At 56.2% G+C, this 13,589-nt stretch overlaps 3 protein-coding genes across 3 annotated transcripts; 1 reads left to right on the forward strand and 2 right to left on the reverse strand.

Moving 5' to 3' along the window:
* MRPS26 (mitochondrial ribosomal protein S26) lies at positions 1–1,735 on the forward strand. Its single transcript, XM_014966685.1, has 3 exons — positions 1–166; positions 964–1,087; positions 1,491–1,735. The coding sequence occupies exons 1-3, from the start codon at positions 123–125 to the stop codon at positions 1,620–1,622; spliced, it is 300 nt and encodes a 99-aa protein (XP_014822171.1). The 5' UTR covers positions 1–122; the 3' UTR covers positions 1,623–1,735.
* A 929-nt stretch (positions 1,736–2,664) lies between these two features.
* On the reverse strand, positions 2,665–4,561 carry LOC106902860 (neurophysin 1-like). Its single transcript, XM_014966684.1, has 3 exons — positions 3,735–4,561; positions 3,345–3,549; positions 2,665–2,853 (listed from the first exon to the last, which is right to left on the reverse strand). Exons 1-3 carry the CDS (start codon positions 3,852–3,854, stop codon positions 2,804–2,806), a joined length of 375 nt encoding a protein of 124 aa, XP_014822170.1. The 5' UTR covers positions 3,855–4,561; the 3' UTR covers positions 2,665–2,803.
* A 1,799-nt stretch (positions 4,562–6,360) lies between these two features.
* On the reverse strand, positions 6,361–8,200 carry LOC106902922 (vasotocin-neurophysin VT). Its single transcript, XM_014966758.1, has 3 exons — positions 7,999–8,200; positions 7,273–7,474; positions 6,361–6,615 (listed from the first exon to the last, which is right to left on the reverse strand). Exons 1-3 carry the CDS (start codon positions 8,185–8,187, stop codon positions 6,452–6,454), a joined length of 555 nt encoding a protein of 184 aa, XP_014822244.1. The 5' UTR covers positions 8,188–8,200; the 3' UTR covers positions 6,361–6,451.
* Between the last annotated feature and the right edge of the window lie 5,389 nt (positions 8,201–13,589).

The following is a 13,589-nucleotide window of genomic DNA, read 5'->3' on the forward strand; positions in this document are numbered from 1 at the left end:
GCAGCTCAGCAGCCTGTCCTCCCGGCAGGGCCGAGTTCAGAGCCGAGGTGCTGCAGAAGAAGCGGGAGGCCCTGCTGTCCCAGGAGGACTCGGCGGAGCTGGTGGAGGAGCACCGGCGCCTGATGGCCTGGAACGATGCGGAGAACGCCCGGCAGCGCGCTCGCAGGTCAGCCCGTGTGTGTGTGAAGCCAGGGGGTTCCACTTCCCCTCATGGGTTTTTTTTTTTGCTCGTAAAGAACTAAATTTGACACCCGGGTTGGTTAGGGTCAGGCTTAATTTTTTTACAAAGGCGCTTGACGTAAATGTTCACCTTTTTTAAATAAATCTGCCTACGCAGCGATCACATTTCCCGTGCCCCTCACTGCTGAGGGGTAAGGTACTGAGCAGCCTCCTGCTCTTCTGCAGAGGTGGGTGTCATTGGGAGGATAAGTTTCTCCATGTTCCCTCCTGCACCACTCCCAGGGAGCCGTCCTCTGGTCAGGCACAGGAGGTGTGTTGATGCTTCCAAGAAAGTCAGCATCTGCTGAATCTCGAAAGCAGGAGAGAGTTAAAGTTCTGTCCCCACTGGCTGACCCTTGGCCCCTCACAAAGCACTTGAGCTTCCCCATACAGGTCCTGTTGGAAGAATCACGTTGCTCCGATTTGGAGCTTCGGGAGCCAGACTCTGCTGGGTCTCAGGTCAGCGTCGTGCCTGTCAGCGCCGGTCTGTTTAAAACCCTTGGTATTAAGGTTTTGCATTAATTTTTTTCTCACAGGAGGAGGGAAATTCTCCTCCCTCCCCACACTGGGGACAGCATGAGCTCTCTTCCCCAGTGTGGCTGCTCTGCTCCTTCCCCTTGGTTCTGGCAGAGTCAAACTTGGCATCTTTGCATCCTGAGGGATTAGAGTGTCTCAGTGCAGTGTCACCCTGCAGGCTGTGAGCATTCACCAGAGCCTTGTTTTCTTTTCTCTTCCGTGTGGCAGAGAGGAAAGAATTAGGAAAGAAGAGGAAGAACGGAAGAGGCACAAGTTACAGGCTGCAGAGAACAGGGCCCGGATAGTGGAGGCTTTCCTGAAGGAGAAGGAGAAAGAGGTTCTCCAGCTGCAGGTAAGAGCATCTGGTGCCTGCTGCGGAGAACACTGCCAGCAGTTCCTGTGAGGGGTTTGACAGCAGCCCGTGGGAGCCATGTGGAACCCGTGGGCTTGTTTTCCAGAGATTTTTATGTCAGTAGCTGGGAACACAAGTGTTGGCACTTTCCAGGAGTGTTGACAGTGTGTGGATGGGATAAAGATTGAGTGAGAGCTCTGAAAACAGGGTGGAATCATTCAAAGTGGGAGAAAAAAGGTTTCCTCACTCTGAACTTGGCTCCTGTCGAGATCCTGGCGATGCTGGTGGCATCTTGGAGTCTCTCAGAGACCCACGAGCTCTGCAGGCACCAGCAGCTCGTGGGCTGCCTGTAGTGTCCCATCTGCTATCGTGCCTTAAGAGCCACTACTTGTCCTTGGTTCAGGAGGAAGCCAAAACGTTCATCACCCCCGAGAACCTGGACGCGCGGATTGAGGAGTGCCTGGACAACCCTCGCAACTACAACTTCGCCATCGACAAGGAGGGGCGCATCGTCAAACGGACAGTGTTGTCTTAGTGGCTCCAGCCTGGGACAGGGGGTGCTGGCCTGGCTTCTGTACAGAGGCTCCATTTACGAGCCTCCATTTCTTCCTTTTAATGTATAAATTGATCATGGAATTGTTGAAGAAAGCCTGGGGTCTGGCTGTGGTTCTTCTGGAGGGTTAACGCCTGCAGGAGGGAGGGTGAGGGAGAAACTTGGGCTTGTAACAAGCAGCAGAGGCAGCAGCGGTCTGTGTTAGCCCTGCGAGGTGGCAGAGGAGCTGCCTGAGAAGCTGCTGGTGTTCATATTCCTGTCACACTGGCTCTCTGCAATTCCACCTCCCACATGTTTGGATCCCTCCCACATTCATGCTAAGCATGTAGGGGGGAAGAGCAGGAAGGGTCCTGAGGCAGATCCTGGCTCTGAGCCCCCCCATGTATCCCCAGCACTGTCATGTTGACCCCCCTAGATGCTTCTGAAAGAAAATGAGGTTGGAATGGCTTTTGTAGGAAATGCCAACCCCTCACTCTTTGCTGTTGAGGGAAAGAATTGATTGTTTCTCTGGTTTCTGCTGTGGTAGAAGGACCTGCTTGTCCTTTAAACCCTCCTCTGCACATCTGTTGGTGTGGCTAAATGAGAAAAGTGTGCTTAGAGGATGGCTAAATGATACTGGCTTCTATGTTCCTTTTCTCTTCCCCCTCTTCAGCCTTATTTTACTCATAACCTGGGGCTTAAGTTGTAGATAATCCTGTAATTACTCTGGGTCCTCTTTGGTGGTTCTGCCTTATTGTGGTCTTGCAGACTGAGCTGTACTCTCAGTTTTGCTCCAAAACTGCTGGTTTTGGGCTACCTGACACCAGGCTGGAGTTTGCTGCAGTGCTGCCAGAGCCCAGGCAGACGGAGCGCAGTTCCCTCTGCCCTCCCTCCCTCCCTCAGATAAAACACCATCTGCAGGAATTGATCTTAAATCCTTGCTTTTTATCTAACACTTTCCTAAAAATGGCTTTTTCTCTCCAGCCAGCCCTCCCGAGTCTGTGCCTAAACCAGGCGAGCAAACGAAAAACACAGGCTTTTTTTTTTTTTCTGTACAAGTTTTATTTCTAATTAAGATCATCACAGAAATCTGAGTGACAGACCTTGGCTCGTCTGTTCTCAGCCTGAAGCTGGTAACGGCTCGATAGATAAGGGGTCCTGTGGGCTCTTCTCCCCGGGGTGGTCTATGCAATCAGCATCTCTTGGTCGCAGGATGAATCGAGCACGCAGCCCTCTGTGTGGGGAGAGAAAGGGGGGAGCACAAGGTGAAATGAGACAGCACAACCCAGTCCTCAGAGACCCCCTGGCACTGGTTTTTAATAGCATCGAGCAAGGATTTCTGTCCTGTAGCTCTCCAAGATTTGTAGCAGGATCTCTGTCAGCGTCTAACTTGGGGGGCAGGTGGGGATTTTTGGAAAACCATAATGAAAGCAGGAGGGGGCACGGGCTGCCACGCGCTCCAGGACTCCTGCTGCTTGCTCAGCCCCCGGAAGGTGGTTGCTGTCTGCTTTCCCCCCTTCCCCCAAACCTCGTGGTCTGTTACCACCTTCCCTGGGGTCAGGATCAAGCCTGAGTGGGGTGGCCCTGGCTGTCGGGAGATGGATGGACGGATGGGACAAAGATGATTCTATGGGTAACATCCCCTCTCCTGCTTTGATATCGTAACCTCTGGTGTGTGACCCCCCACCCCCGTGATGGGGGTCCCAGGAGGGAGGTGGACCTCACCGCTGCTGCAGCAGATGCCGGGGGTGGCACAGCTGCCTCCGCTGCCGCCGCAGGGTTTGTGCCCCGACTCGCAGGGCGTCGGCAGGAAGTTTTCCTCCTGGCACCGCAGGGTTTCCGAGGTGCCCATGTAACAGCCCAGCTCCTCTCCGCAGCAGATGTTGGGACCGAAGCAGCGGCCCTTGTTCCTGGGGCCGCAGGGCATGCACTGCTCGGGGAAAGGGGGAAGAGAGGTGGGGAGAGGTGAAAGCATCTGGGGTCGGGCTGAGCCGTATCCCCCCTCCTTCCCTCCCTCCTGCCCACATCTTCCCCACAGGACCCCCGGGAAGGCTTGGGGAAGGTAGGGAGAAGGCAAGGGGGAGGTTAGGAGGTCTCCAGCTCGCCGGGACTTACCTTCCTGATCTCCATGTCCAGGATGGCGCGTTTGCCCCCGATGGGGCAGTTCTGGATGTAGCAAGCGGAGGAGAGGGCCAGGAGCCCCAGGAGGCAGATGGCAAGCGCCTTGCAGGGCATGGCTGCAGGGTTGGGAAGGGTTTTGGCTCCTGGTCCCACCGAGCGCTGGGGTATATATAGTGCCGACTCCTACTTACAGATGCTGCCACCGGCGTCACCTATTTCCCTTAAAAACCACAAGGCATTGCTTCCCACACCGGAGGGCTCTGCTAATAGTCAGAGGTCGAGGACGTGAGGTCAAGGCCAAGGTGTTGGTTTTCTCCTTGGTGATGACTCCAACCGTGGCGGGTGAAACGTGTGGAGGCTGCGGATGCTGTTTGGGGCTTGAGTCCCTTCCTTGCCAACCCCTTAGAGCTGCTGAGATGTTGCTTGTCACTCCGTGTCCTGTTCGGGACCCCTTTGGCATGGGTTGGGTAGGGCTGAAAGAAGGCATCTCCATAGTCTGGTGGGATACATCCACCCAGAAGTGGAGTGAGAGGGACATTGTGTCTCCCTTGGCTTCAAATCCCTTCTGGTGAGGAGAAACCAAACCTGTATCCTCCTCTGGGATTGTGTGTGGAATCTGGGGTGGGAAATGTGGTGTTGGTCCTTTTCACCCATCTCTGCCTGGCTCTTGGGGGATGCTCAACACTGGGCTTATCCTGCTCTGGGGATGGTGGTGACACTGAGCCCATCCCTGCCTGCTTTCATCTAACAGCACCAAGGCAGCCTGCAAACATCAAACCTCATCAGCAAAGGCCCAGAACCCCAAATTTCCCTGTTGTTTCTGCCCTGGAGCTGCACACGGGGCGTGGATGTGATGCTCTGGACCACGTTGTCAGCAGAGGAAGGACCCCCAGGAGAAACAGCGGCTGAAGTCTGATGCAATCACACAAGGTCCTGCTCACCCCAGCCCCTCACCTTCGTTACTTCAATTAAGAGCTTCCCGCCTTGAATAAATTCCTCTGCTGCGGACAAATCTTACATCTATCAAGGCCATTAACTTGGTCCCTCCCCACGCCTGCTTAATTGGGAATTACGCAGCCCAAAGCCTGGGAGCCATGACCTCTTCTTGTCCCCTCTGGCTTGCTTCGAAATCTGCCACTTAGTGTGGCCGTGGTGGCCGGTGGCAAGGGCAGACAGGTCCTCGTCACTCGCCCGGGGTCAGGCAGCCGATGAGTCCCGGTCCCTGGGGACAAGCCGGGCGCCGGGGTCCATGTTAATGTGTTGGAAATGGGGCTCAGCACCTGCTGGGTGCTGTCCCCACAGCTCCACCCCAGCTGCTGTCCCACTGCAGCACCAGGGAGGGGGGGGAATCGCCACCCCAGAGCCCCTGCAGCCCATCTGGGGGTGCCTGGACCCCCGTGGGCAGGGTTAGGATGTGTCTTGGGTGGACAAGTGTGGGGAAAAAACCCACCCAATTATCAGGTCCTGGGGTTTCTGGGGACCTCGACGCCCTGATGCCGAGGCACCCGTCAGCCTGGAGCAGCATCCCAGCTCAGCAATGCATCCCCGTTGCTGCAGGAGATAGTGGGGTTCACATCCTGCACCCCGGGACAGGCTGAGTGCCAGGTGGGCTCCAACAGCCCCATTTCTTTATTTCACAATTAGGGGTCACCCCTCTGTGCTTTCCCAATGGATTTTGGGTCTCTCACCTCCTCAGGGCTGGGATAAGATGGTCATGGCATGAACTGGGGGCTGGGTTAATCCTGCACCCCTTCGAGCTGCATGGACCTGACGTGGGCAGGATGGGACCTGCTGGCGTGGAGGAGCTCCACCTCCCCGGACGTGTCACCTCCCCCGGGGACATTATAAAGGATGAGCTGTCCCCTGCCCTGTGGCCAGATCCCAGCCCTGAGAGAGCCCGGAGCAGGGACCCCGCCAGGGTAAGAGACCTGGGAGAGGGTGAGAGGGCTGGGGTAATGGTACCCCAAATTTGAAGGGGGGTGGTGTGGAATAAGCCAGAGGCTGATGCTGCCCCTTGGTGTCTGGTGGGGACCAATTTGACGAGCAATGGTGGGGGAAGATGAGACCAGCCGGGAGGTTGTATGAAGCTGGGAATTCAAACCTTTCTGCCCTTGGGTTTTTTTTTTTTTTTGGGGTGGTTTTCCTTACTTTTTACCATTCTTAGTAGATGTGTCTTGAAGCTACCTGCTGTGCCTGCTCCTGAAGGCAACAGGGCTCCGAATCTGCCTTGAAGAGGGGTCTTGGCCAAGAGGTAACACGATGGTGGCCCCTCCTGGGGTGTGATGCCCCAAACTCCAGGGGCTGGGGGTGCTGGGAGGTTTGGCATCCCCGGGTGCTGCTGGGGTTCCTGGGGTGGGACCCAACGGCCAGATGCCGAAGGGCAGCTTGTCCTGGGCTTCTTTCCCTTAGAGCTGCAAGGACGGGGCCAGATCCTGCACCCAGACCAGCAAAACCACTGCGGATGGGAGCTGGACAACATGGGGCTGGATGGGGATTTGGGGGCAAAAAATGGGGGATGAAGATCCAACGACACCCAAACTCTCACCCCACCATCCCTGAGCCCCAGACGGGTCTCCTGGAGTCCCCTGTAACCCGTCCCCAGCACCCCGGACGAAGCCACCACAGTGCACGAGGACTTTTATTGGGTCTTGTATTTACAAGGTTGGGGTGGGGGGATCAGTGTCGGTGCAGGGGCCGCCCCGTGCCCCGGCTCAGAGGAGGGGATGCTTGCCCTGCTGCTGCCGGTTTGCCAAGTGCATCAGCTTGAGGAGCAGGTCTCCAGCCGAGCCGTCCAGCACCGTCAGGTTCTTCTCTGCCGCCTCCTGAGCCCCATCGCTGCCCTCCTCCAGGCAGCCGGCGTCCATCGCACAGGTTTCTTCAACAGAGAGCAAAACGTCGTGATGGGATGGGTTATTTAGGGTGGGTTATTTAGGACCAGGAGAGTTTTACTTTCAGGTGGGAAAGGGGTTGGTGACAGCCAGGGCTGCCCACACAGCTTGTGCTCCAGCCACGTCCCTCCCGTTTACCGGGGAGCGGGGCTGGCTGGGATTTTTTCTGGCACATCACGGGGGCTGTGTGTGCCTGGCTGGGAAATATCTCGTGGTGGTGGCTGGAGAAGGAGCTCTGAACCCAATCCTTATCATAGAATGGGTTGGGTTGGAAGGGACCTTTAAAGGTCACTGCAAATGAGCAGGGACATCTTCAACTAGATCGGGTTGCTCAAAGCCTCATCAAACCTGACCTTGAATGTTTCCAGGGATGGGGCATCTACCACCTCTCTGGCAACCTGTGCCAGCGTCTCCCCACCCTGGTTGTAAAATATTTCTTCCTTCTGTCTAATCTGAATCCCGCTACCCCAAAATTATCCCAGCACTGTTGCTGCTCTGTGCCTCAGTTTTCCCTTTGGAAGGCGAGGTCTAACTGGAGGACTGACCATGCCAATGCCATTGCCATCCCCCCCGTGGTCCCAAGCCACCCCAAACTCCCCTCCTCTGGCCCCCCATCCTGCTGCCCCCCGACACCCCCATGTTACCGGCGGTGCAGCAGATGCCGGGGGCGGCGCAGCGGCCGCTGGAGCCGCAGGGCTGCCCGCCGGCCTGGCAGGGTGAAGGCAGGTAGTCTTCCTCGGCGCAGCGCCGCGTCTCAGCCGTGCCCAGGTAACAGCCCAGCTCGGAGCCGCAGCAGATGCCGGGGCCAAAGCAGTTGCCTCTGTTCCCGGGGCCGCAGGGCATGCACTGGGGGAAGGAGAGGCTTGAGTCCCCCGTACCCCAAAAACAAAAGGGGGGGTACACCCTGCTTGCACCCCCTTTTATTCGAAAAGTCACCCCCTACCATGCTTTGCCAGCCCTTGGGGTGACCTGTCTTGTCCCTGCCGCCAGCAGTGTGGCTTCCTGCTGTGGCACTGGCCCCACTTTGGGGGCTTCCTGCTGCCCCCTGCATCCTCCCCATCCCTGCTCCATGGGGGGACCCTGTCCCCCTGTGCAGATGCTCAGCTATGGCTGAGCCCCGTCCTGTCCTTGAGGTGACAACAGCATTTGGTGGGGGGGAGGTCACACATTCCTCCTCCACCACCCCACCACCTGCCCTTGGGCATGTTCCCCAGCCTTCCCCCCAAATGGGGTGCTCTGTGCTGTTTGGGGGACCGTGGCACAGCCCAGGGTGCCCACAGGTGACGGGGAGCCTCTGCACCCCACGGAGCTGCTACATCCCACCCCACAAAGCTCCATCCCACCCCCCCAGGTCCCCATCCCACCCGTACCTGTCGGAGGGCTGTGTCGGCCAGGGCCCGCTTGCCGCCCCGGGGGCAGTTCTGGATGTAGCAGGCGGAGGACAAGGCGAGGAGGCAGAGGAAGGAGAGGGGCAGCGAAGGCTCTGCCATGGCGGAGGGTGCCCGCAGCGGTGCCACACGTGTCCGGGGAAGCTGCCCGCTCTGCCGCTCGCTTTGCATCTGGCCCCGTGCTGCGCCAGCCGCTATTTATGCTGCTGTCACCCCTTCCCAGGGGGGGAGGAGGAGGAGGAAGAAGAAGAAGAGGGCTGGGTTGGGTTTTTTTGTTGGTTTTGTTTTTTGTTTTTTGTTTTTTTTTTCCTGTCTTCTTTTTTTTTCTCCCCCTAAATCGCATCCAAGTGACTCTGTAATTGAGGTGATTCAGTGCAGGAGCACAAGCGGCAGCGCTCAGGGCTGGTGAATCCCCCCCCTCACCCAGCTGTGGCTGCTCTGGGGGCACAGGCCACCCCAGGGATGGCCAGCTCCTGGGGACTGGGGTGTGTGCAGAATTTGGGGAAGGGTGCTCAGTCAGAAGGTGCTGGCACGGGAGGATGCTGGCTGGGGAGGGATGTGAGTTTAGGCAGAGATGCTCATTCAGAAGCTGCTGTTTCAGAGAGGGCTGTTTGGGAGGATGCTGTTTGGGGAGGGGTGCAGGTTTGGGAGGGATTGCTGGTCTGGGGAGGTAGCTGGTTTGAAAGATGCTGGTCCAGGTGGGATGCTGGTTTGGGGAGGGATGCTCATTCAGAAGACACTGGTTCAGAGAAGGTTGTTGGTTTGGAAGGGTGCTGGTCTGGGAGGGACCCTGCAGTGGAGGCTGCTGGTTTGGGAGGAATATGGGTTTTGGGAGGGATGCTGGTTTCAGAGGGATGCTAATCTGTGAGTGGTGATGGTTTGAGGGGGGAAGCTCATTCAGAAGATGCTGGTTCGGGGAGAGATACCAGCTTGGGAGGGGTACTGGTTGGAATGATGCTGGTCTGAGAGGGATGCTGGAGGAGAGTGATGGGGTCAGGACTGGGGGGGGGGGGAAGATTTGGGGGGCAAAAAGACACTGGGCTCACCTGCAGCACTGGACCACAGAGCACCAGGGTGTAGAGCAGGACCCTGCCACAACCTGCCCACAAAGGGGCCCATCATTGCCACCCACCACTCACCTGCTCCACCTCTTTTTCTCCAAGAAACAAGGCAGCAGAGAAACCAGTGGCAGAGGGAGAGCGGAAAAGGAAAAGATGCATCCTCAGGGCTGACATTGACCTTCCTGTTGGCACCCAGTGGGTCCCACCTGCTCTGAGACCCAGCGCGCTCATATCACTGATGGGCTGTTGGAAATATTTGTATGGGGCAAACAGCAGCAAAAATCCCTCCCCACCATGAATATTCCTGCTGGTCCCAGATCCCCTTTCCAGCAAGGCTGAGGGTGACCCTGGCAATGTGAAATTAATATGTAGAGGGAAATCAGGTGCCTAATGAGCACCTGCCACCCCTCCCCTCCAAAAACACTGGGGCTGGCACACAGCAATTAGGAGGGGCTCATTTGGAGGTGCTGGGAGGAATTGGGAGTAGGCAATGTGGGGGTGGTTGGGGTGGTGCCACCAGCTGTTGTCGAGCCTCTGGGGTGATTTCCTACTCTTCAGCCCATCCTGAACTCTTCTTCATCAAAGATGGGGAATTGAGGCAGGGACCCATAAAAATCAGCCTGGGGTTTCCTTGGGGTGGCTGGAGAGTGGCTTTTCCCCACCCTCGTTAACCTCCCTCATTTTCTCACCCTCGTTAGCCCTTTTCTGCCAAATCAGTGACCCAAACTGGCTCAGCTGAGGTTGGAACCAGGTGGGTGGTGATACCCTGGGTGGGGAAGGGGCTGTTGCTCTGCTGCAGCATCCCTTGGGGGAGCCATGGTCCTGCTGAAATCCACCCCTGGCAAGATCAAAACGCTTTTAAAAGCAAAGTGGATGTTACTGGGCTTCGGAGGCACCAGCAAGGAGGGGGATGGACCTGAGAGCATTGTTGCACAGCCCAGAGGAAACTGAGGTACCCAGGGGTAAGGGGAAGCATCTATTTTTGGGGCTATGTTTGCCACACTGGGGGTTCCACCCTGCACCTGTCTCCTGTCCTGTGATTTTGGAGGGATGCTGTCTTGGGTTTTGGGGGCTTCTCAGGCTTTTTGATGGGTAAAATGAGGGTGATTCCCCCTCCGAGAAGGGTGGAGGTAACTGCAGCCTCTGATTTAGGTCTTCCTGGGACCAAGGGATCGTCGAGTTCCCAAATTTGCCCAGTGCCCACCACCAGAAACGCTGAATCACCCACGTGGGGCAGCCGTGGGCAGCTTTAATGACCAATATTATTAGTACTGGCCACGTTTCCCCATTCAAACCCATCCCTTCACAGCGGGAGCTGAAACCCAGTTGCGTTGTTGGGCTGAGGAGGACGCAAAAGCCCTCGGCTGGGAAAACTTTTCTTTAAAAGAAGCCCAAATGTCAGCTCTAAATTGGGTGTTACACGCTCATGCTCCGTCTCTTCATTACTGTATCGTAAAATTACATTAGCCGGGAATGATCTGCATTCAAATGACTCTGTGTCTGGAATGATAACGCGGGAATATGAGATTAAAATGTAATTATGCTCTTTAAAGTCAAGGAAGGTTAATAAAATGTTTTTCCAAGTTGCAGAGGCTCCGCAGCCACAACACAGAATCACTTACAGGAATCAAGGGGAGGATGAGGTGGAAAGGAGGAGACAGGGCGAGGCAAAAAATGTGTAGAAAACATAAAAAGGGGGTTTTGGGGATTAAAATATTGGGGTCACCTGGGGTGAGTCATAGAGGAAGCGATCTCAGGATGATGGGGTTTCATGGGGCTGGGCAGATTCAGCTGGGAGTGTCCTTGCTGGGCAGTGGTGCTCACTGGTACCCGGCCACGGCCCTGGGGTGATGCTGAGGCCCCCAGCCCACATCCAGCGCCTGCCTGATGCTTTGGGGCTACTCGAATCCGTGCTCCAAATCCCCCAGCGTCAGTCACAGGGTCCCTTCTCCGCGTCCCCAGCACCGGATTTGCTCTGCCACGTCCCTGCTCTTCCCAGGGCCCCAGAGGAGCCCCCTTCATTAGTGCTGATCTCCTAACGACGTGCGAGGCGGGCAATGTGGGTGCCGTGGCATTAATCAGCGGCGTTAGCTGCCTGCTATCTATAACCCAGCTCGCCTCAGCTCGCGGAGGAAAGCCCCAAAGGCCTGCCACAGGGTGGGGAGTGGGCAGCAGCCTCAAATCCACCCCCCCTACCCCCCCACCAGCCCTCCTTCTCAGCCGAAATACGGCTGCAGCTCTTCCTAGACATCAGCACAGGTGCTGAGGGCTGCTGGAGAGGCTCAGCCACGAAGCTTCGCTGCTTGGGCCTTTCCCATTCGCTTTTCACATCAGGGAATAACCCGGGTGATGGGAAAGGGGGTGTCCAGCAGTGACCTGCAAGGCTCCTGCTGTGTTTTGCACGTAAACCACCTCCTGGCTACACCTGTAGCTTTAAAGCATCTTTGCTGCATGGAAATTAGGATTTTTGACTCCTTGAGTGATCACACCCTTGCACATGGTCAGAGCAAACCACAAGGATGTTCTCCCCATCCTTCATTAACAGCGGGAGCTTTGTAAGCTCTGAAACCTCCGCCGAGGATCCTAAGAGCCCCTCCAGAGGCAGGAGAGAGGATGGAGGTCGTGGTGCTCCACCACAGCCCATGCTGCCCGATGCAGAGGTCAAAGTGGCAAAATTTAATCAGAATAAATTAGAGGTCATGGGGTATCATCTGGAAAACTGGAGTTTCACCAAGTTGTGCATTTCTCTGCCTTTGCCTGTGGCTGGAGAGGGATGCAGCTCACAGCAGAGAAGGAGAGACTTTATTTCAACAGGTTCCTCCTGCACTGGCAGTAGAAAGCAGGTCAGGCTGCCAAAGGAGCACTCCCATCTTCCGTCTGGGTGAACTAATGCTCCTCAAATGGGCCTGTCTTCACGGCATTTAGCGGCGGTTTCTTCTCCCCAGCCGGTCACAAGCCTTTCAGCCGGTCGCCCTGAACTTGCGACTGACAGGGGTTAATGGCTGATGGGGAGGGGGGGAACCTGCACCTCCTGGCCGAGCACAGCACCTTCTTTTTTTTCTGCCATGGCTAAAGACGCTCCTCTGCTTCCTTGACAGGATGGACAGTAGCTTTGATGCCCATTTAAAGGCGTCAGAGCAGCCAACGTGACGATCTGCCGGGGCACTGCCTTTATCATTAGCTCGTCCAAATCCATCCCGCTGGGATGCAGACGTCACGTCAGGAGGTCACTGACCAGCAAGGGCTGGATTTGGCTTCCGAAAAGCGCTTGAAGGAGACCGTTAGAGGAAATTGCTCAGGCCTTCTATCAAAGGCCATTCCCCACCTCCTGAAGAGAAGACAGGCTCGGTGCCGGCAAATAAATGGCTTGTGGCATCTGCCCGTTCTGCGAGGGAGCTTATGGGGAATTGCTCTGTGTCCTGGCAGAAGACCACACGGGAAGAACCAGCTGCATGTCACCCACTACCAAGCCCACCTTCCTGGGGTGCAGAGAAAGTCTCTGCTGCCCACAGAGGTTTCGATGCCCAGCTCGTTCGCAAGGGGAGCGATCAGGAGGACTCGCACCAGGCTGGGGGTAAGTGGTCCCTCCCAAAGAGGTGGGAGCAGAGGGAAATCCATCCCTTCACCATCCCTGTATCAGCAAGAGTGGACACAGGGGTCAAACCTCACCACCAAAGGGTCTTACAGGATTAAGGAGAAACAGGGTGGATGAAGGCTCTGAGAAACCTGATACAACATGGAGATGAGCTCTCCTCTGAACAGGGGTTGGACCAGATGTCCCCCTGTGCCACCCCCACCAGTCTCTGCTCCCTCAGGCTCCATGCTTGGCCCTCCCTGGAGAAGGGAGAAAGGGACCCTTGAGAGAGGACTCGCCTTCAACCCCAGCATGATGGCTCCCAGCCCCAGTCACTGCCCACCACAGGATATCATGAGAAGCTTTTGGGCAGGAGAGATGTTTGGCTGAGATGGTGGCTTTGGGTTCTGCCAGAGGCGACGGGGCTTCGTTAGCGCCAGAGAAGAGCGAGATGGCTGTGGGGATGGGGAGCTCCTGCAGCAGTGATTGCTCCCCGGAGATGTGGGGCGGAGGAGGTGCGAGAGCTGAATCACCCCGGGATGGTTCACTGCAAACGTGACACCACCATGGAGTTAGGAGGATTTTTTGCTGCCTCTGAGTTGTGGGATTTTTAGGATTTCTGTTTGCCTATTTTTCTAACCATTTATTATTTAAAGATGGGGGACTTCCTATTTTGCTATAAATGGAGATGGATTATAAACTCCCAGTGACGCAGAGGAGGAGCGGGATCAGCTCGGGGCTGACACAAAGCTCTGCTTCAGGGGCTTGATGAGCCCGCTATTTCCTGACCACGAACATTACGGGTTGCTCAGCAAGTAGGTGCCTTTTAAGAAAGAATAAAGGTATTACATGCAAAGGTGAGTTGAGTCAGCTGGAAGCTCATTACCCCAGAGAAACTGGCGCAGAACATCAGGAAGGAATGTCTGCTCCGAGGAGAG

The sequence above is a fragment of the Calidris pugnax genome, unplaced genomic scaffold (assembly GCF_001431845.1).
Source record: "Calidris pugnax isolate Ruff unplaced genomic scaffold, ASM143184v1 scaffold14, whole genome shotgun sequence".
Classification (NCBI taxonomy): Eukaryota; Metazoa; Chordata; class Aves; order Charadriiformes; family Scolopacidae; genus Calidris; species Calidris pugnax.